Genomic DNA, 23,374 nt, shown 5'->3' on the forward strand with positions numbered 1-23,374 from the left:
CTGGCAGAATGAGACCTACCCCCAGTCTAATGTCTCTGGGCAGAATGAGACTCACCCCCAGTCTATGGGCAGAATGAGACTCACCCCCAGTCAATGTCTCTATGTCTCTGGGCAGAATGAGACTCACTCTGTCTAATGTCTCCCGAGTGGCACAGTGGTCTAAGGCACTGCATCGCAGTGCTAGCTGTGCCACTAGAGTTCCTGGTTCGAATCCAGGCTCTGCTGTAGCCGGCCGCAACCGGGAGACCAATGGGGCGGCGCACAATTGGCCCAGCGTCGTCCAGGGTAGGGGAGGGAATGGCCGGCAGGGAGGTAGCTCAGTTGGTAGAGCATGGCGTTTGCAACGCCAGGGTTGTGGGTTTGTTTCCCATGGGGTATGAAAATTAAAAATAATAATGTATGTACTAACTGTAAGTCGCTCTGGATAAGAGCGTCTGCTAAATGACGTAAATGTAAATGTAAATGTCTCTGGGCAGAATGAGACTCACCCCCAGTCAATGTCTCTATGTCTCTGGGCAGAATGAGACTACCCCCAGTATAATGTCTCTATGTCTCTGAGCAGAATGAATATCATCCCCAGTCTAATGTCTCTATGTCTCTGGGCAGAATGAGACTCACCCCCAGTCTAATGTCTCTATGTCTCTGGGCAGAATGAGACTCACCCCCAGTCTAATGTCTATCGCTCTGGGCAGAATGAGACCTACCCCCAGTCTAATGTCTCTGGGCAGAATGAGACTCACCCAGTCTAATGTCTATTTCTCTGGGCAGAATGAGCCCTCCAGTCTAATGTATCTATGTCTCTTGGTAGAATGAGAATCACCCCCAATCTAATGTCTCTATGTCTCTGGGCAGAATTGGAATCACCCCCAGTCTAATGTCTCTATGTCTCTGGGCAGAATGAGACTCACCCCCAGTCTAATGTCTCTATGTCTCTGGGCAGAATGAGACTCACCCCCAGTCTAATGTCTCTGGGCAGAATGAGACTCACCCCCAGTCTAATGTCTCTATGTCTCTGGGCAGAATGAGACTCACCCCCAGTCGAATGTCTCTATGTCTCTGGGCAGAAGGAGACTCACCCCCAGTCTAATGTCTCTATGTCTCTGGGCAGAATGAGACTCACCCCCAGTCTAATGTCTATCGCTCTGGGCAGAATGAGACCTACCCCCAGTCTAATGTCTCTGGGCAGAATGAGACTCACCCAGTCTAATGTCTATGTCTCTGGGCAGAATGAGACTCACCCCCAGTCCAATGTCTCTGGTCAGAATGAGACTCACCCCCAGTCAATGTCTCTATGTATCTGGGCAGAATGAGACTACCCCCAGTCTAATGTCTCTATGTCTCTGGGCAGAAGGAGAAGAACGAGGAGATGACAACCAACGTGTTCATGAATATGGTGAGCGTCAAACATTTATCTTCATCACCTCTCATCTAAGCCTCCCTCTCTTCTCATCTCTACGTTCCCCCTATCTCTTTTCAAAATATTTATTTCTGTATCTCTCTCGCATGCAGCCTGTCTCTTTCTTTCTTCTCACTTTTCGCCCGGCCTTTCTTCCCTCGCTCCCTTGGTCTGCGTTGTTAATTGGTATTGGAGAAGGCCTGAGTGTGTGTGGCAGTGTGTTTGTAAATGAGACCGCCACAGCAACGTTAGAAATTACAGCAGCACCAGAGAACTGTAGTAATGATTTCATCTGTCTGTTCCCATTCCATCATTTCTCTTTATCTCCTCCTCGTATCGTGACTTCATCTCTCTCTCTCTCTCTCTCTCTCTCTCTCTCTCTCTCTCGCTCTGTCTGTCTGCCTGTCTGCGTGGACAGACTACAGTTATCATGGAAACCAGAAGATTAGGATAATATAGAAGTCCTCAGGATTCCTCCCAACAAGGTGTGGCAGACTCCTGTCCTGCTCCGAAATAGAATAGCATAGAACGCCATCCATGTTCCATGACCAATAGTTTAGAATAGCATAGAACACCATCCATGTTCCATGACCAATAGTTTAGAATAGCATAGAACGCCATCCATGTTCCATGACCAAGTGTTTAGAATAGCATAGAACGCCATCCATGTTCCATGACCAAGAGTTTAGAATAGCATAGAACACCATCCATGTTCCATGACCAACAGTTTTTCATGACTATGTGACACTGAACAGGAAAAACTCTGCACTCCTTAGATGTCCCTAAAACTGGGGCCTTGCGGAACCGGAGGTAACCGCCCCGTCCCGTTCCTCTGTATCCCTTTTCCCCAGAGCTGAAGATTCAAATCACGTTCTGTGCATGTTTCTTTACATCTACTTCACCCTCCCTTCACATTTCTCACTGTCAATCGTGAATGATCATTCTGCAGGTTAGCGTTTTTGGAGGCAACTCTGCAGAGTGGTCACTAGCTGGCACAGCCACAAAGTCATAAAATCTGATTTTAAACCTAACCCCAATCACACTGCTAACCCTAATGCCTAACACTAACCTTAAATTAAGACCAAAAAGCTTCTTTTTTTTAATGCATTTTTACAATATAGCCAATTCTAACTTTGCAGCTGGCCCATCTAGTGGAAATTGCTCAGTTCTGCCTCAAGGACAAGACTCATTCCAAAAAAAAAAAAAAAAAAAAAATGCGACCATTCGCTCAATAATCCTAAAATCTCATGAAATTAGATAGTTTTTTTGTCTTACAGTAACATTATACTATGCTATTATATTCGGTTCTGTTAGCTCCAACGAGCACCATTCGCCAGAGTAGCCTGTTCTCTGAGCAGCTGAACAAGTAGAAGAGCTTTTTGAATAAACAGTTGAAAAACAACAGGCAAAACGTTTTGCAACGGAATCCAACTAATGAATACAGCCCTGGTTTTCTGTTATACCTGATAATTACACCCACCTGGTGTCCCAGGTCTAACTCAGTCCTTGTTTAAAGGGGGAAGAATTAAAATCAGCAGTGGAACTGGGCTGGCTTCGAGGTCCAGATGTTAATTTATATTAAATATTAGCATATACATGACATCAGTCAAAACACCTCAAAACAAGACATGGTATCAAGAACAAGAAAAACTTTCTGAAACGAGCCACTTATGATTCCGACATGGCAGTTTCTTGTCATTGTTGCTAGCTATCTGAACATCCAGAATCACAACAACACACAAACTTCTGCCCCATCGTTTTTGTGACATTCTCAGCTAACCCGTCTATGACTCATTAGGATATTGCCTGTTTGACATTACTAGCAGGTGGAGTCTGTAACCTTTAATTGTGAATTTGGTTTGGGCATTGTGACATTTGTCACTATATGAAACACACACAGCATACTTGGCAGTGAAAGGGCTGGACTCTGTCATCACATTTTGATGACATAAAGTCGATTTTATAATTGTGTGTAGGGCAATGTATGCCTACACTAGGGGCTCAATTCACTCATTGTCATACAGTAGCTGTCTTTTCTCATGGTCAGTTATAATCACAGAATGATTTTACAAGCCAGAATAATGTACCAGTGTAGTCTCCCCTCATCGGTTGATTTAGAATGTAGCCTACACCAACAGGATTTGCCAGTTCAGGTGACGGGTAGACACTTGGCAACAGGCACAGTCTAGATGACAAGGTCATAAAAATATATTCCACATACATTATGATTCAATAAAACAGATGAAGCTGTATTTGTGAACAAAGTCAGCTTGAGTAATTTGACATACAAAATAAAAACAATTCCACCAAATTAGTGCACTAGGCCTTTATTACTCCTGTATGAGCTGAGAAAAATACTCCCGTCGACAGCACACCTCCACAAATCATCTTCCCGCGGCCATGATTGTGGCTATAGGATATTCCATCTTATTCCCACACAATAGGCTTAATCTCTACTGAAAGATTCAAGTTGATGTAGCCTAGCCTTAGCGGTCATGTACCATTGAATTTGCATAACATTTTGGGTGTAGTCAGTATGAGTCAGTTAGTGTACATCGCAAAAAGGTAAAAGAAGAAAAAACAGACCTAAAATAAAGTCTATACCATTGTTCTAAAAAGAAAGGCATCAATACTCTAGTTTTTCTAAAGCATATTAAAAAACCATGTGTTGTGTGTACCTACCTACTGTTACAGAGAAACCTAACCCTGTACCAACCTACTGTTACAGAGAAACCTAACCCTGTACCTACCTACTGTTACAGAGAAACCTAACCCTGTACCAACCTACTGTTACAGAGAAACCTAACCCTGTACCTACCTACTGTTACAGAGAAACCTAACCCTGTACCAACCTACTGTTACAGAGAAACCTAACCCTGTACCTACCTACTGTTACAGAGAAACCTAACCCTGTACCTACCTACTGTTACAGAGAAACCTAACCCTGTACCAACCTACTGTTACAGAGAAACCTAACCCTGTACCAACCTACTGTTACAGAGAAACCTAACCCTGTACCAACCTACTGTTACAGAGAAACCTAACCCTGTACCTACCTACTGTTACAGAGAAACCTAACCCTGTACCTACCTACTGTTACAGAGAAACCTAACCCTGTACCAACCTACTGTTACAGAGAAACCTAACCCTGTACCAACCTACTGTTACAGAGAAACCTAACCCTGTACCAACCTACTGTTACAGAGAAACCTAACCCTGTACCTACCTACTGTTACAGAGAAACATGAAACTCGGCGAGTTTATTGATCAAACATGGAAGAAGCGTGAAAAGTAGATTACATAAACTGTTGCATGTCCTTTTTATGCCCATGTCCTTGCATGTGTGGTAATAATGAAGTAGTCTAAACTAAGGGCTATGTCAAAGGCAATAACTATTGGCAATCACATAGGCTAGGCCTACTAACTCGGTTATCTGTAGAAGTCTAACAGAATAATTGCTTTCTTATCTCCCAGGAATCGTGTCCGCTTTTCATTTGGCCTGATTGGCTTGATTCAGACATGCAGGAGTTGGTTTCTGTCCCTGCCTGACAGGCTGAACACCGCCTTGGGATGTTTCTCAGAGTCTGTAACGTCTCCTCTACTTAAGTGTCAGTAAACCTGCCACTGGCAGATGTCGTCAGGGAGATCGCTGTACAGGCACAGCCAGTCGCTCTTGAGCCAGAACACCAGCCCCACCAATAAGCTGTTTGCGCACTCAAACCACAGGAGGTTGATGCCGACGTATGAGAGGATCCCAGGGTTCAAGAGCTCACATGCGATACACATGGCCAGGTATGACACCGACGTATCGCTGAAGCCCAAAGTCAGGCTGAGGTAAAGGGGGGGCCTCTGCCAGTCCGCCTTCACTGCCAGTGCTTTCTCCTCGTCCTCGTCAGCCCCTGGCTGCCCCAACTTGGCATACCTGAAGCTCAAGTCGCTCTGCGCTGTTGGGTTGCCGTCGTCCCTCTGATCTGACAGCCGGTTGGCCTCCTTCAACCACGCGTACAACTGTTTGTAGTGGGGCAGCAGCACACAGGAGATGGCTACGCAGATCCCCACTGAGAAATGTACCACAAACACAGACTCCTGCACCGCGCACCCTAAAGCGTTCCTCCCTCGCTCGTATTCAACCTCTATGAGATTGGTGACAGCTGAGTAGCAGGAGCGCACGCCGGCCAGCACCCACACCAGCAGCGTCAGGGTGCAGTTCCACAGGGCCCTGCAGGCGACGGTGTGGCACGCGGCGTAGCGTGGCTTGGAGGCGTAGTCCAGCAGCCCCAGGCCTAGCACGGGCAGAGGCAATGTGTTGAACACGGCCACACATGGACACTGGGGAGCGGGCGGGTCCGTGGAACCACACAGTCGACACGGTGCCCGCCAATGCCACGTCGACCAGGAAGACAGAGGCCACAGACACCGATGATGGTGTGCAGCCGCATGGTCCTGTACATCCGCAGGCACATGGACAGGACCAGGCAGTCCAGTACCACATTTAACAGAAAGATTAACAGAAACTGGCTGGTGTTGTCCTCGAGGCAGCTCCCGTCCTCTTCCCAGGACTCAATGATGGCCAGCATGCTGAAGCTTTTGCCGTTGAGACTGAGCCCAGCCCCAGAGGTCATATAATGGGTCTGTACGTTCAGATCGATGTCACCAGAAAAATCTGTTGAAGAGAGAGTGGACCAGTTAGCAGTAATCTACAAAGAGCTTCTAACAAGCAATTGCCTGGCCTCTTGTGACACGTATACAGAAACAAGACCTTAGGGAAGTCGCAAATCAGAAACTTCAACTCTCCCTTTCATTGGATGTAGCATCCCTTATTGTTTGGATTCCACCAACCACAAGTGTTTAAAAAATACAGTAGCCTCATACAGTTAACTAGTGACAGGCTGGAGCTAGTCAAAGGCTAACATTACCAGGTATGGCAATCCATTTACTATATTTTCAGCTATAGAAAACAAGTTTGCCCCAGTGTAGGAGGAAATGCATGCCTTCTTCTGAGACAATGCAATTGCCTAACCCAGATATTTTCCACATACAGTAACAGGAATCTTCAAAGATGAAAAGCTTCAAAACTATCATGCTGATCTCATGGACTGCTAGTCCTTGCATCCAGAGCTCCATCTATGAATATGAGCTTGATTGGATCTTTCAGCCCCATCCCTCAGCTTAATTGCAAACCAAGTGACAGGGCTGCCTTTGACTTAATTAGAAATTAAGAATTGTTTTACAACAACATGAAAAAGCTATTGATCCCTGTAATACTGTGATCATTTGAACACTTCACATTTAGGATCTACCTCTCAATTGTTGTGGGTAAATCTGGTGTAAACTGAATTTTCAGGTGAACCAAAAGAAGAGCAGTTACATTTACATTTACGTCATTTAGCAGACGCTCTTATCCAGAGCGACTTACAAATAGGTGCATTCACCTTACAGCCAGTAGTACAACCACTTTACAATGTTTTTTCTTTTTTTTTTTTTTTTTTTTTAGGGGTGGGGGGGTAAGGGGGGGGTAGAAGGATTACTTTATCCTATCCCAGGTATTCCTTAAAGAGGTGGGGTTTCAAATGTCTCCGGAAGGTGGTGAGTGGCATCTGTTGTTGATATCAATAAAAAATATATCCGGTCTATTACAAGAATTCAGGGAGAACACCTTCAGAGCAGAAGCAAAGAAAATGTCTAATGGGCCTCTTGGAGACAGGCCCTTTATATTCTAATCAGACAGTACCAAATGTTTTCTAAACATCAGCCCTAGAGGCTTGTATGAAGGCTACAGAATCACACAGTGTTCATAATGTCATCAATACAATGATAATTAATCAGTGTGTCCTTGTACCTTCAGTTACTCTGGCGTCAATCACTATCAAACGATATAGGAACAATCAAAGGCCACTGTGCCACCAGGATGGAGCTAGCATGCCATGATGTTTTTATACATACAAAGCTGTTCATTTTAGTCTATTCAAACAGACCCCATTTCAAAGGAAACAAGCACTCATTAAGATCATTAACGTTTTCTTGTGGTTTTTATGGAAAGTTTTCTTCCTTTACTGAGAGCGGAATTTAGAGTTTATCGGTGTTAATGTGTACAATGTATATTTTTTGGAACATTCCCAGAATATTACCAAGAACTGACATAAAAGAGAAACATACGTTCTCTGAACATTCTGAGAACATCGCTTAAGTCATACCATTTTTTTTTTACGTTCCCTAAATGTAGTAAAAATATGACAATTAAATAGAATCACATGGGAACTTGTGTGGAAGGTTCTGTGGAAGTATTGAAATTCCAACAGAAGAACGTTGTTAACATTCTTGGAGCAATTTGAGAACATGACTTTAAATAGAACCACGAGTAAACCTGTAGGAAACGTTATGCTGAAGTACTGAAATTCCAACAGAAGAACGTTGTTTCTTAACATTCTTGGAGCAATTTGAGAACATGACTTTAAATAGAACCATGAGTAAACATGTAGGAGACTTTATGCTGTAGTACTGAAATTCTAACAGAAGAACGTTGTTTCATTATGTTCTCTGAACTATTTGAGAACATTCCCAATATCAAACCTGTTGGAGAACGTTCCTAGAACGTTCCTAGAACATTACCAACATTTGTATTAAATGTAACCATGTTTGAACTTTTAGGAAACATTCTGTTAAAGTAATGAAAAATATAGTTGTTTTCAAGTTCCTTGGAATGTTCAAAAGCCAAGCAACTATCCTGCACCATTCCCAGAAAGTTGTGGGAAGGTTTTATGCTAAATAGCCATAGGACAACCACGCTCTCACCAAGCTCTAAGAAACATCTGGTTCTCAGAATGTTATGTGCTAGCTGGGAGACAAATGTTCAGTTTTACCTGTCAGGAAACGTATGGCTTTGTTCCCAGAACCAATGGGAAACCAAAAACGTATGTTCCCACAACTTCCAAGGAACCAAATGTTTGCTGGTTAAATAGATTTTTGTCAAATGTAACATTTAAAGAAGCTCATTAACACTCCATTGTCTGATCATTCTATTTGCAATCTATTTTTATCTCCGATTGTTCCGCTATTCCAGAAATTATTGAATTCCTTCAGCCCCATCCCTCAGCTTAATTGCAAACCAAGTGACAGGGCTGCCTTTGATTCAATTCAAAATTAAGAATTGTTTTACAATAACACGAAAAATCTAGCAATCCACTTAATACTGTGATAATTTGAACACTTCGCATAGGCTCTACCTCTCAATTGTTGTGAGTAATCCTGGTATAAAGGAAATTTTCAGGTGAACCAAAAGGAGAGCAGTTGTTGATATCAATTAAAAATCTATCCAGTCTATTACAAGAATTCAGGGAGAACACCTCCTGAGCAGAAGCAAAACAAATGTCTAATGGGCCTCTTGGAGACAGGCCCTTTCTGCCAGCTGCTACAGAATTACAGTGTTCATAATGTCGTGGTCCTCTGTAGCTCAGCTGGTAGAGCACGGCGCTTGTAACGCCAAGGTAGTGGGTTCGATCCCCGGGACCACCCATACACAAAAATGTATGCACGCATGACTGTAAGTCGCTTTGGATAAAAGCGTCTGCTAAATGGCATATTATTATTATTATTATTATTATCAATACCATGCTAATCAGTGTGTCCTCAGTCCTTGTACCTTCAGTAGCTTATGGTGTCCATCACTATTGATATGAGAACAATCCATAACGTTCAGTAACAAGTATAGTAACCATCAACCCGTACACATGAGTCACACAAATAGAGCACAGGAAATCATGTGCATTATAGAAAGAGAAAACATATAAATATGCTAAGCATTGTGTTAATTACTCTTAACTGAATATTCATCGTCATCTTCCATTACAGTCCCCCGTTTTGGTCATTCGACATACACATCAAAAGTGGCATGCCAATGACCAATCATTATCTCAATACATTTTCAATTTTAAGATTACTAAAAGTTTCACAGTATTCCAATAAACAATTTTGGCCATCCCATATCAATTACAGGCAGGTCTTACTCCACCCTCCCTCTCTTAATTTCTTCAGTAGCCTGTTCTCTGAGCAGCCGAATGAGTAGAGCAGAGACCGTGAGTAAAGTAGAGAATCCTGCACATGGTCAGAAGCTTCGGACCTTTAGCTGTCGGGAGAGGGGTTCAGAGAAGTCGGATCCGCAGCCACTCCGTTTAAAGTCCAAATGGTCAGGAAAAAAACGTTTGGCCCTAACATAATCTCTAGGTATTGTTCAAAGACTGATAGAGGCTGATTTACTAGGGCGTTGTAGATTCAGTCATACTGGGTATGTAGTTCATGCAGGGCTCCCTTGAAGAGGAGACCTTGGTCTCAATGGGACTCCCCTGCCTAAATAAATGTAAAAAATTAAAAGTGCATCACATTATGTGTACCTCCTTATCCACACAATAATGATGGCCAGTTTGATGTGGCTCTGTATGTCAACGTGCTGGTCAACAGTGATGGGACAGTCAACTGGCTGCCTCCTGCTATCTACCGCAGCATCTGCCCTATAAACCAGGACAGCATAGCCAGACCTGGGTTCAAATAATATTTAAGATCTTTCAAATACTTTGAGCGTTTGCGTTAGCCTGCCTGGAGTGCCAGATGGGCGGGGGGGTGCTGTAATAACTGCTCCTTGCCTATAGGTGGCGTACTTCCCGTTTGACTGGCAGAGCTGCATCATAGTGTTTCGCTCCTACACCTATGACTCATCAGAGGTGGACCTCCAATATGCCCTGGATGAGAACGGAGAGGATATACATGAGATTATCATAGATGAGAACTCCTTCGCTGGTCAGTGTCTTCTCTCATCTCGCCCGGCCTCTCTTTTGTCTCCTACTTTTGTCACCTTCTCTGCTCTGCTCTCCTAGCACCACAATGCACCTTTTTTTTTTTTTTACGCCCCTGTTCCCTGTTACCTCCTTCCTCTCTCCCTCCACACTCTCCCCTCATCTCCCTCTCCACAGAGAACGGGGAGTGGGCGATCTGCCATAAGCCCAGCAGGAAGAACGTGAACCCTGGGACCTGTATGAAGACATCACCTTCTATCTCATCATCCAGAGGAAGCCTCTCTTCTACGTCGTTAACATCTTCGTCTTCTGACTCATGTCAGTCGCATGCAGGCACAACATGCCACACATGCACATTGTCTCATTGGCATGTGTAACTTGCATTGAGATGGAAAGTGGGCACACTTGCCACCAAGCATGCTTTAGCATGGGCAGCACATCTCTATGATAACTTGAGATGGGTAACTTGCCATAGTTTATTACAAAGCAAGGAAGTATCATTAAGAATATATGTTGTGCTCTGGGGAAGATGTTTATGTAGTCTATTTATTTATTTTTTAGAGCAGGGGTCTCAAACTGGCGGTCTGCGAGCCAGATGCGGCCCGTGAACCGATTTAACGTGGCCCGCAGTTGTAAAATAAACAATATTTGTCTTTAGGTGGTTCATAATGTTTAAGCCCATTCTTTATTACTTCAATAGTCGCCATGTTTTAACCCTGTGTTTCCCTTTCTCTCCTAGGTGAGAAGAGGACCCTGTCCATCTCTGTCCTCATCGCTCTCACTGTGTTCATGCTGCTGCTGCCTGACAAGGTCCCTGAGACCTCCCTGGCTATCCCTCTTATAATTAACTATGTCATGTTCACCATGATCCTGGTAACCTTCTCAGTCATCCTCAGTGTGGTGGTCCTCAACCTGCACCACCGGTCCCCCTCCACACACATTATGCCCCCCAGGGTGCGCAAGGTGAGCTGTAGCCTACATGACGTCGCTATGGAGTCTGTATGAGATATAGACTCTAGGATTCTGCTTCTGCTTTTTCTGCTTCTTCTTCTGCTTCTTCTTCAGCTACTTCTGCTTCTTTTTCTGCTTCTGCTACTTCTGCTTCTGCCTGTTATGCTTCTGCTTCTTCTTCTGCTTCTTCTTCTGCTTCTTCTTCAGCTACTTCTGCTTCTTTTTCTGCTACTTCTGCTTCTTCTTCTGCTTCTTCTATGCCAAGGGGCCATATGTTTGCTACTTTCTGCTAAAACCTTGACCTTTGACCCCTCATCCAGGTGTTCATCCACCTCCTGCCAAAGTGCCTGGGCATGCAGAAGCCACACGCAGAGGAGCCCCTGGAGGAGGAGCCTAGTGATGACACGCCCCTCCAGAGCGTCGATGGAAGAAGGTCGGGGGGAGAGTACTTCTTCAGGAAGATTAACCCTGAACTGGTCCTACCCTGGAGAGGCAGGTAAGTTATCAACTACCAAGACATGCATGCATACACAAACACACACACACACACACACACAGCTACTTTATTTTGGGTCGTGGTTTGAGACTACAGTCTGTCTTGGCTCGTACTATATGGCTAGAAAGATTTTATGGTGAAGAGATTGTTATTCGAGTGAATACAAGCAAGCCAAAGCAGGAATCTTCTCTACAGCACTATCCAAAGTATAAATGCATTTTTCTCCAGTGCCAGCCTTGCTATTACAATTAGGTCCACTGTGTGCCCAGTCTTGGCAGTAGTATAATCTTCACTAGACCAATAGATGTCTCATCTCAGGGATATACAGCCCCAATAAAGTATAAGTCTGGCATTGTAGTTCTATTCCTCCTATCCCTATGGCATTTATCCGGGGGTATTCAACTCTTACCATATGAGGTCCGGAGCCTGCTGGTTTTCTGTTCTGCCTGATAATTAATTGCACCAACCTGGTATCCCAGGTCTAAATCAGTCCCTGATTAGAGGAGAACAATGAAAATACGCAGTGGAACTGGCTTCGAGGTCCAGAGTTGAGTTGAGGGCTCTATACTAAACGATCAATAGATGACCTCTCCATATTCGCTCCACTATCCCAATAGTCTAGCACTGTAGCCCCTATTCTTCCTGTCTCCATCTCTTCCAACCCTCAATAGATGCCTCCTCTCCATAGCCTCTTCAATATACTCACCATAGCATCTATAATACTCTACTATACTATACTCTCCACAGTCCACTCAGTGATGATATTTAGTTGGCCCCCCAGTAATCTGTGAGTGTCATCCCAGTCTCACCATCCAGAGTGGGACGATGGCGCCAGTGTCAACTCAACTGTTCCTTGAGCGAGAGAGTAGTGATTCAACTCTCTCTTTCTGTGGTCACAGAGCTAATTAGAGACCAGGGCCCAGATTCACAAAACCTTCTTAAGAAGAAAATTGTTCATAACTGCCATTTTTTCCTTAACTATAGACTTAAGAAGAAAGTTAATGCAAAGTTGCTATTCCTCAAAAAGGTTATTGACAATGTTCTTGCGTTCTTTTTTATGTTTCTCCTTAAGCAATGTTCTTAATTCCCAGGTACCTAAACCCTTGTCTTAAACTCAGGGCAGTGAGAGAATAAGCTCATGAAAGCAATAGAACATGTTTAATTCACTCATACACTTCATCTGAAAGTTTCAATATTGATTATTTTAAACCCAAGAACATGTTTTAGAACAGTAATCTCAGTATGAAATATGCTAACATGATTGCCATTGCTAGCTAGATAGCTAGCTAAATCGGTTGACTCACTCATTTGACGGCTACATGGAGCAGGCCTTTGCCGAGAAGCTGCTTAAATACCAGCCCCTCGTGGCATGCTTGGACAGCCTCGGGTGTAGGTGCAAGATGGTGGCGCTGATATTTGGCAGTCTCGGCCACGTACACAGGCTTGCAGTGCGTGGCCTCCAGATTGCGGGTCTGACAAAAACTTGGGCAAAGCAATTGGCTAGGTACTGCTCCATTGTAGCTGTCGTGGTCAGCTTAGCTGTTTGGAGAAGGATGTGCTTTCTGTACCCTTGAGTGCCATGCATACAGGGACCTTTGAAATGTTTGAATCCTTTTTTTGTCAATTTGATTGGTGGATTCAAATAAAGTATTTAAAATGTGTGTGTCAAAATCAAATACAATTTTATTGGTTGCGTACACATATAGTATTTTGCAGATGTTATCGCGGGTGTAGCGAAATGCTTATGTTCCTAGCTCCAACAATGCAGTAATACCTATAACAATACAAAACAATACACGCAAATCCTAACAATACAAATAAAAGAGTTGGCACAGATGATGGTCACACACTACAAGATTCTTCACTTGGTCGTGAGGATTCCCGATACCACGCTGTCTCGCAAAAACACTGATGTGATTAGAATGTTAACGTAGCTAGAATGAGCTGTGCCTCAAAGCAGGCTCATAAACGTTTTCAGTCAGAAATTCACACTTGCCATACAGAGTTGAAATGTCTAGCCATCATTTTGAATTGAGTAACATTGCTGGTGAACTTCTCACATTAAACGAGCGCCTGTGTGTGTGTGTGTGTGTGTGTGTGTGTGTGTGTGTGAGTGAGATCTTTCCACCTCAGGGCCCAGCTATGCTCCGTCCTGCCTACTGCCTACTGCGTGTGTGTGTGTGTGTGTGTGTGTGTGTGTGTGTGTGTGTGTGTGTGAGTGAGATCTTTCCCCCTCAGGGCCCAGCTATGCTCCGTCCTGCCTACTGCCTACTGCGTGTGTGTGTGTGTGTGTGTGTGTGTGTGTGTGTGTGTGTGTGTGTGTGAGTGAGATCTTTCCCCCTCAGGGCCCAGCTATGCTCCGTCCTGCCTACTGCGTGTGTGTGTGTGTGTGTGTGTGTGTGTGTGTGTGTGTGTGTGTGTGTGTGTGTGTGAGTGAGATCTTTCCCCCTCAGGGCCCAGCTATGCTCCGTCCTGCCTACTGCCTACTGCGTGTGTGTGTGTGTGTGTGTGTGTGTGTGTGTGTGTGTGTGTGTGTGTGTGTGTGAGTGAGATCTTTCCCCCTCAGGGCCCAGCTATGCTCCGTCCTGCCTACTGCCTACTGCGTGTGTGTGTGTGTGTGTGTGTGTGTGTGTGTGTGTGTGTGTGTGTGTGTGTGAGTGAGATCTTTCCCCCTCAGGGCCCAGCTATGCTCCGTCCTGCCTACTGCCTACTGCGTGTGTGTGTGTGTGTGTGTGTGTGTGTGTGTGTGTGTGTGAGTGAGATCTTTCCCCCTCAGGGCCCAGCTATGCTCCGTCCTGCCTACTGCCTACTGCGTGTGTGTGTGTGTGTGTGTGTGTGTGTGTGTGTGTGTGTGTGTGTGTGTGTGTGTGTGTGTGTGTGTGTGTGAGTGAGATCTTTCCCCCTCAGGGCCCAGCTATGCTCCGTCCTGCCTACTGCCTACTGCGTGTGTGTGTGTGTGTGTGTGTGTGTGTGTGTGTGTGTGTGTGTGTGTGTGAGTGAGATCTTTCCCCCTCAGGGCCCAGCTATGCTCCGTCCTGCCTACTGCCTACTGCGTGTGTGTGTGTGTGTGTGTGTGTGTGTGTGTGTGTGTGTGTGTGTGTGTGAGTGAGATCTTTCCCCCTCAGGGCCCAGCTATGCTCCGTCCTGTCTACTGCATGACAGCAGCATTCCAGGGCTTCCATTCATGACCACAGACAGATGGAGCCTGCCTCGCTCTGTCTCTCTCTCATTCTCTATCTCACACACAGTCACATAAACAGACAGATATAGTTTACAAACACACACAGACACCCACACTTAGAGAGTAAACAAATAGAGGCACACATACTCATGAACACATACATAGCGCACCTACTCACATCCTCTTACACACACACACACACACACACACACACACACACACGAACAGACAGAACAGAGACCCACCAGTATATAACTACTTTATTTTGGGTTGTGGTTTGAGACTACAGTCTGTCTTGGCTAAAAATATTTTATGGTGAAGAGATTGTTATTCGAGTGAATACAAGCAAGCCAAAGCAGGAATCTTCTCTACAGCACTATCCAAAGTATAAATGCCTTTTTCTCCAGTGCCAGCCTTGCTATTACAATTAGGTCCACTGTGTGCCCAGTCTTGGCAGTAGTATAATCTTCACTAGACCAATAGATGTCTCATCTCAGGGATATACAGCCCCAGTAAAGTATAAGTCTGGCATTGTAGTTCTATTCCTCCTATCCCTATAGCCTTTATACCACACACAGACACACACACACACAGATACACACACACACTTAATCCCCCTTTCTTTACCGGAACTGGTCTGGTTTCCTACTTCCCCAGTGTGAGGGGAGATATCCGGTGTCGCCCTGTGTCCCTGGTGACATATCATGCTCCCCTCAGTGACACCCTAGCACACACACACACACACACACACTCACTCCCTTGGCCTTTGTGTTGCCAGGAGGTTATGATGCCCACATGGTGGTGGAGGTGGTGGTTCCAGCCTAACAGGTGGGCTCTGGTGCCAGTCTGGCCTCCCTAAAGAGCTGATAACTGATAGATACTGAATAGCCCTGGTGCCAGTCTGGCCTCCCTATAGAGGTGATAACTGATATATACTGAATAGCCCTGGTACCTGTCTGGCCTCCCTATAGAGGTGATAACTGATATATACTGAATAGCCCTGGTACCTGTCTGGCCTCCCTATAGAGGTGATAACTGATAGATACTGAATAGCCCTGGTACCTGTCTGGCCTCCCTAAAGAGGTGATAACTGATAGATACTGAATAGCCCTGGTGCCAGTCTGGCCTCCCTATAGAGGTGATAACTGATAGATACTGAATAGCCCTGGTACCTGTCTGGCCTCCCTATAGAGGTGATAACTGATAGATACTGAATAGCCCTGGTGCCAGTCTGGCCTCCCTATAGAGGTGATAACTGATAGATACTGAATAGCCCTGGTACCTGTCTGGCCTCCCTATTGAGGTGATAACTGATAGATACTGAATAGCCCTGGTACCTGTCTGGCCTCCCTATAGAGGTGATAACTGATAGATACTGAATAGCCCTGGTGCCAGTCTGGCCTCCCTATAGAGGTGATAACTGATAGATACTGAATAGCCCTGGTACCTGTCTGGCCTCCCTATAGAGGTGATAACTGATAGATACTGAATAGCCCTGGTACCTGTCTGGCCTCCCTATAGAGAGGTTGTGTTTTTCTCTAGCAGGAGGTAAGCTTGGCTTCTCATATGGTGTTGAGTAAAGCTTAAACCATGTATTTAGATCGTAGGTAGGTAGTTTATTTAGGTAGTTATTGTAGGTTTCCGTAGGCAATTATTGTAGGTAGTATTGTTTACGTATTGTTTAAGTATTGTTACGGCGGAGCCCGGCGAAGCACGAGGCTAGCTAGCTAGCGGGTAGCTACTGGTAACGTTTATTGGTTATTATCTGTTTAGTGCAATGGTGGAGAGTGGTTTCCAATGTTAATGTGCTGGCTAATGTGCTAGCTAGCTAGCCAACGTTTATTTATTTTTTTGCTGCGTTATGAAAGGAACTTGACACGGACATGAATGATCTGTTTTGTGTGTTAACACACTCTTGGTATGCTAGCTAGCTAGCGGGTAGCTACTGGTAACGTTTATTGGTAATTATCTGTTTAGTGCAACGGTGGAGAGTTGTTTCCAATGTTAATGTGCTAGCTAACCAACGCTTAATTTTTTGCTGCGTTACGAAAGAAACTAGACACGGACATGAATTATCTGTTTAGTGTGTTAACACACTCTTGGTGGTTTGTTGTAACCAAGTATTGGTGCTAAACTGTGTGTTATTGGATGCTAGCATGCTAGTTAGCTATGGCGTCATAGCTAGGCATCGTGGGCTGTTGTGGTTAGTTACTGTGGGTTGGCATTGTTGTTCGGCGGTGCCGGGGGTAGCACGAAGCTAGCTAGCTAGCTAGCCGTTCTTCAAACAAGGTCAACACAGTGGCCATTGCTAGCTAGCCAACAGACACGGACACGAATTATCTGCTTAGTGTGTTAACACACTATTGGTGGTTTGTTGTGACCAAGTGTTGGCGCTAAACTGTGTGTTTTTGGATGCAAGTGTTGGTGCTAAACTGTGTGTTTTTGGATGCTAGCATGCTAGTTAGCTATGGTGTCATAGTTAGCTAGCTGAATAAAGTGGGTTGAGTCTATTCCTTTAAACATTGAACCGCTGTGGTTCACAACAATTCTGATTTCTAAAGGTGGAAGTTGGTAGAGTTTTTGTTCGGGTGGTTCAGTGAAACAATTATAGTTGTTAGAAGTAGAAGTTTTTGGTGAGGGAGGCCCTGCTCTCTACTGTCCCAGATGTTTAGTTCATTTCATTCCGATCTCCTCTGCATTATTGTAGCCATTTGCTACAGCCTGTCAACTATGCCTCTGCCTATCCCTGTTCTCTCCTCTCTGCACAGGCTACACAAACGCCCCACACCGCGTGGCTGCTGCCTCTCTAACCTGGTGGTCCCTGCACGCACCCCACACCTGGAGTTCCAGGTCTCAGGCAGCCTCTGGAACTGCCGTTCTGCTGCCAACAAAGCTGACTTCATCCCAGCCTATGCTAATCTCCAGTCCCTCGACTTCCTGGCGCTGACGGAAACATGGATTACCACTGAAAACACTGCTACTCCTACTGCTCTCTCCTCGTCTGACCATGTGTTCTCGCATACCCCGAGAGCATCTGGTCAGAGGGGTGGTGGCACAGGAATCCTCATCTCTCCCAAGTGGACATTCTCAATTTTTCCCCTAACCCATCTGTCTATCTCCTCATTTGAATTCCATGCTGTCACAGTCACTAGCCCATTTAAGCTTAATATCCTTGTCATCTATCGCCCTCCAGGTTCCCTTGGAGAGTTCATCAATGAGCTTGACGCCTTGATAAGTTCCTTTCCTGAGGATGGCTCACCCCTCACAGTTTTGGGGGATTTCAACCTCCCTATGTCCACATTTGACTCATTTCTCTCTGCCTCCTTCTTTCCACTTCTCTCCTCTTTTGACCTCACCCTCTCACCGTCCCCCCCTACTCACAAGACAGGCAATACGCTTGACCTCATCTTTACTAGATGCTGCTCCTCTACTAATCTCACTGCAACTCCCCTCCATGTCTCCGACCACTACTTTGTTTCCTTTTCTCTCTCGCTCTCCTCCCACACTACTCACTCTGCCCCTACACAGATGGTAATGCGCCGCCGCAACCTTCGCTCTCTCTCTCCCACTACTCTCTCCTCTTCCATCCTATCATCTCTTCCCTCTGCTCAATCCTTCTCCCTCCAATCTCCTGATTCTGCCTCCTCAACCCTCCTCTCCTCCCTTTCTGCATCCTTTGACTCTCTGTGTCCCCTATCCTCCCGGCCGGCTCGGTCCTCCCCTCCAGCTCCGTGGCTTGATGACTCATTGCGAGCTCACAGAACAGAGCTCCGGGCAGCGGAGCGGAAATGGAAGAAAACTAAACTCCCTGCCGACCTGGCATCTTTTCACTCCCTCCTCTCTACATTTTCTTCATCTGTTTCTGCTACTAAGGCCACTTTCTACCACTCTAAATTCCAAGCATCTGCCTCTAACCCTAGGAAGCTCTTTGCCACATTTTCCTCCCTCCTGAATCCTCCCCCCCCCCCGCCCCCCCCTCCTCTCTCTCTGTGGATGACTTCGTCAACCACTTTGAAAAGAAGGTTGACGACATTCGATCCTCGTTTGTTAAGTCTAATGACACTGCTGGTCCTACTCACACTGCCCTACCCTATGCTTTGACTTCTTTCTCCCCTCTCTCTCCAGATAAAATCCTGCGACTTGTGACTGCAGGCCGCCCAACAACCTGCCCGCTTGATCCCATCCCCTCCTCTCTTCTCCAGACCATCTCCGGTGACCTTCTCCCCTACCTCACCTCGCTGATCAACTCATCCTTGACCGCTGGCCATGTCCCTTCCGTCTTCAAGAGAGCGAGAGTTGCTCCCCTTCTCAAGAAACCAACACTCGATCCCACTGATGTCAACAACTACAGACCAGTATCCCTTCTTTCTTTTCTTTCCAAAACTATTGAGCGTGCCGTCTTTAGCCAACTCTCTTGCTATCTCTCTCAGAATGACCTTCTTGATCCAAACCAGTCAGGTTTCAGGACTGGTCATTCAACTGAGACTGCTCTTCTCTGTGTCACGGAGGCTCTCCGCACTGCTAAAGCTAACTCTCTCTCCTCTGCTCTTGTCCTTCTAGACCTGTCTGCTGCCTTTGATACAGTGAACCATCAGATCCTCCTCTCCACCCTCTCCGAGCTGGGCATCTCCGGCGCGGCTCACTCCTGGATTGCGTCCTACCTGACCGGTCGCTCCTACCAAGTGGCGTGGCGAGAAGCTGTCTCCGCACCACGTGCTCTCACCACTGGTGTCCCCCAGGGCTCAGTTCTAGGCCCTCTCCTTTTCTCCCTATACACCAAGTCACTTGGCTCTGTCATATCCTCACATGGCCTCTCCTATCATTGCTACGCTGACGATACACAACTAATCTTCTCCTTTCCCCCTTCTGATAACCAGGTGGCGAATCGCATCTCTGCATGTCTGGCAGACATATCAGTATGGATGACGGATCACCACCTCAAGCTGAACCCTGGCAAGACGGAGCTGCTCTTCCTCCCGGGGAAGGACTGCCCGTTCCATGATCTCGCCATCACGGTTGACAACTCCGCTGTGTCCTCCTCCCAGAGTGCGAAGAGCCTAGGCGTGACCCTGGACAACACCCTGTCGTTCTCCGCCAACATCAAGGCGGTGACCCGCTCCTGCAGGTTCATGCTCTACAACATTCGGAGAGTACGACCCTGCCTTACACAGGAAGCGGCACAGGTCCTAATCCAGGCACTTGTCATCTCCCGTCTGGACTACTGCAACTCGCTGTTGGCTGGCCTCCCTGCCTGTGCCATTAAACCCCTACAACTCATCCAGAATGCCGCAGCCCGTCTGGTGTTCAACCTTCCCAAGTTCTCTCACGTCACCCCCCTCCTCCGCACACTCCACTGGCTTCCAGTTGAAGCTCGCATCCGCTACAAGACCATGGTGCTTGCCTATGGAGCAGTGAGGGGAACGGCACCTCTGTACCTTCGGGCTCTGATCAGTCCCTACACCCAAACGAGGGCATTGCGTTCATCCACCTCTGGCCTGCTGGCTCCCCTTCCTCTGCAGAAGCATAGTTCCCGCTCAGCCCAGTCAAAACTGTTCGCTGCTCTGGCACCCCAATGGTGGAACAAGCTCCCTCACGACGCCAGGACAGCAGAGTCACTCACCACCTTCCGGAGACATTTGAAACCCCACCTCTTTAAGGAATACCTGGGATAGGATAAAGTAATCCTTCTACCCCCCCAAAAAATTGTAAAGTGGTTATCCCACTGGCTATAGGGTGAACGCACCAATTGGTGAGTCGCTCTGGATAAGAGCGTCTGCTAAATGACGTAAATGTGCCCTTGAGCAAGGCACTTAACCCTAATTGCTCCTGTAAGTCGCTCTGGATAAGAGCGTCTGCTAAATGACTAAAATGTAAATGTAAATGTGATAACTGATAGATACTGAATAGCCCTGGTGCCAGTCTGGCCTCCCTATAGAGGTGATAACTGATAGATACTGAATAGCCCTGGTACCTGTCTGGCCTCCCTATAGAGGTGATAACTGATAGATACTGAATAGCCCTGGGCCTGGCTAATGAACACACACATCTCTCATCGGCTGTGTGACTATAAAACAGTGCCAAAGAAAGAATGTCATATGAAATAGTAAAATAGACATGATGTCCCTCAATTTTTTATTGTATCTCCATAAGACCAATTGTACATGTATGGTGTAATAATTATTCAAAATATTCGGTGAGCATCACTGAAAATATGTATATATTGATACGATATATTGATATTGATACTGCTATAGGGATATATTGATATTGATATAGGGATATATTGATATTGATATAGTGATATATTGATATTGATATAGTGATAGATTGATATTGATATAGTGATAGATTGATATTGATATAGTGATAGATTGATATAGTGATAGATTGATATTGATATAGTGATAGATTGATATTGATATAGTGATAGATTGATATAGTGATAGATTGATATTGATATAGTGATAGATTGATATTGATATAGTGATAGATTGATATAGTGATAGATTGATATTGATATATTGATATTGATATATTGATAGACGACCCTGTTACTGTACATGGGTGTTACAGGCATATTGAGGGGACAGGGGTGCGTGGCAGGCACCCGTTAACACCATGTTTGTGGAGCAGGTTGACCCAACATTGTTGTGTTACTACGAGGGTGGCGGGTCTGTGGGGTGGTATGTATGGCTGTGCGTGAGGTAAGCTACAGTATATAAAGGACATTCAGTATATTGGGTATATATTATATTACTTCTGCTGTGTTGATGCCTCAGGTCACTGTGATGATCCTTATAGGAAACAAACGTCCTTGACAGAGAGTCTGTGTTTCCATTTCAATCAAACAATTGCTCACATCAAATCAAAATCAAATCAAAGTTTATTGGTTGCATACACAGGTTTGCAGATGTTATCACAGGTGCAGCAAAATGCTTGTATTTCTATCTCCAACGGTGCAGTATTAATACCTAGCAATACAAAACAATACGCACATAATCCAAAAAGTAAAAAGAAAGACATTTTGAAATATCAGAAGGATCAATGTCAAAGTCCGGAATATATATGATGGTGTGTATAGACATTATGGACAGTATATGACTAGAAAAGGTGTGTACAGCAGTAGTTATATAGGATGAGCCTTGACTAGAATACAGTATATACATATGAAGTGGGTAAAACAGCTTGTAAACATTAAAGTGACCAGGGTTCAAAGCAGTCTCTAAGGTTAAGGGCAGGGTACTGGGCGGAGGCCGGCTAGTGGTGACTGTTTAACAGTCCTTTGTTAACCAAGGGATATACAGTAGTTCAACCAGGAATCAGGGGTAGACATAACATAGTAAATGTAAATCCAGGACACTCCAATTAGTATGAAATGTTACGTTTCGTAAGGTATGTATTAATTTGTGGATGTCGATCATCCATTTCGTATGATATGTTACGATTTATAATTTGTACGATATCTTACGAATTGCAATTCATACAATATCTTACGAATTTGCTAAACGTTACGAATTTGTTACGGTAGCTAACGGTGGCTAACACTAACATTAGCATTAGCTAGGTGGCTAACGTTAGCTGGGTTAGAGGTTATGGTTAAATGCTAAGGTTAGGGTTAGGTTAAAGGGTTACGTTTTAGGGTTAGAGGAAGGTTTAGCTAACATGTTAAGTAGCTCAAAAGTAGCAAGTAGTTGCAAAGTTACTAATTAGCTAAAATGCTATAGTTGTCTGTGATGAGATTCGAACGCGCAACCTTTGGGTTGCTAGATGTTTGCATTATACGCCCACCCATCCACCCTGACCAACTACCCTACTTTCGTTTTTTACCTTAAGTAACCTTCTGTCTTATGTAACCATACCAAACATAACATATCGTACTAATATCAGTGTCCCGGATTTACATTTACTATGTTATGTCTAGTTTATGAGACCAGGCTGAATAGTTTCACATGTTCTATAAGAAAATTGTCACATGTTCATTGTCTGTTCTCTATGTGAATTGGTGGATGTTCTGGTGTGGAGTGAGAGTACAGTGCAGCTCCAGGGGTTCTTTGACAGTGACGACTACTGTCTGATCCTCCCCCCGGACCTCAAGTCAGCCATAACTGACGTCACATACATGGCTGAGCACCTGAAGAAGCAGGACAGTACCGACTCAGTGGGCACCGCACACACACACACACACCACACACACACACACACACACAACCTCCCCCTCGCTTCTCATTAAATTCATCTCCATTCTCTAGTCCCAGAGCAGTCAGTGTTCCCAGCATGCTCTAGTGATGTCCATGTGTTACTGCAGACATACTGTTCTTCAATACTTCCATACTTACGTATGTCTCTATGTCTCTTTGTGCGTGTGCCTGTGTGTGTTCGCCCTACAGGAGACAGGAGACTGGCAGTACGTAGCCATCGTGGTGGACAGGCTGTTCCTGTGGCTGTTTGTCATCGTCTCTACTCTGGGGACGATCCCTTCCTCCTGAGGCCGTAGTCCATTCACACACCCCAGTACAGCTACTCTGTTGCCCACAAGGGATTACAAGAACTACACTTCCCATAAT

At 45.3% G+C, this 23,374-nt stretch overlaps 1 protein-coding gene and 1 pseudogene across 2 annotated transcripts; one reads left to right on the plus strand and one right to left on the minus strand.

Annotated features, from left to right (window-relative positions):
- Positions 1 to 1,227: 1,227 nt before the first annotated feature.
- On the plus strand, positions 1,228 to 23,296 carry chrnb1l (cholinergic receptor, nicotinic, beta 1 (muscle) like; the record flags this gene model as incomplete). The annotated part of the gene is given in 13 exon segments (XM_084165822.1): positions 1,228 to 1,257; positions 1,349 to 1,393; positions 1,822 to 1,842; positions 1,846 to 1,896; positions 9,765 to 9,908; positions 10,039 to 10,186; positions 10,360 to 10,410; positions 10,413 to 10,486; positions 10,883 to 10,904; positions 10,907 to 11,145; positions 11,454 to 11,629; positions 22,833 to 22,968; positions 23,198 to 23,296. Coding segments are annotated over 13 exon segments (1,236 nt in total).
- Positions 4,910 to 5,973, minus strand: LOC311132343 (annotated as a pseudogene). Its single transcript has one exon. The product of its transcript is annotated as an uncharacterized misc_RNA (transcript).
- Positions 23,297 to 23,374: the final 78 nt, after the last annotated feature.

The sequence above is a fragment of the Coregonus lavaretus genome (assembly GCF_964263955.1).
Source record: "Coregonus lavaretus genome assembly, chromosome: 7".
Taxonomy (NCBI): domain Eukaryota; kingdom Metazoa; phylum Chordata; class Actinopteri; order Salmoniformes; family Salmonidae; genus Coregonus; species Coregonus lavaretus.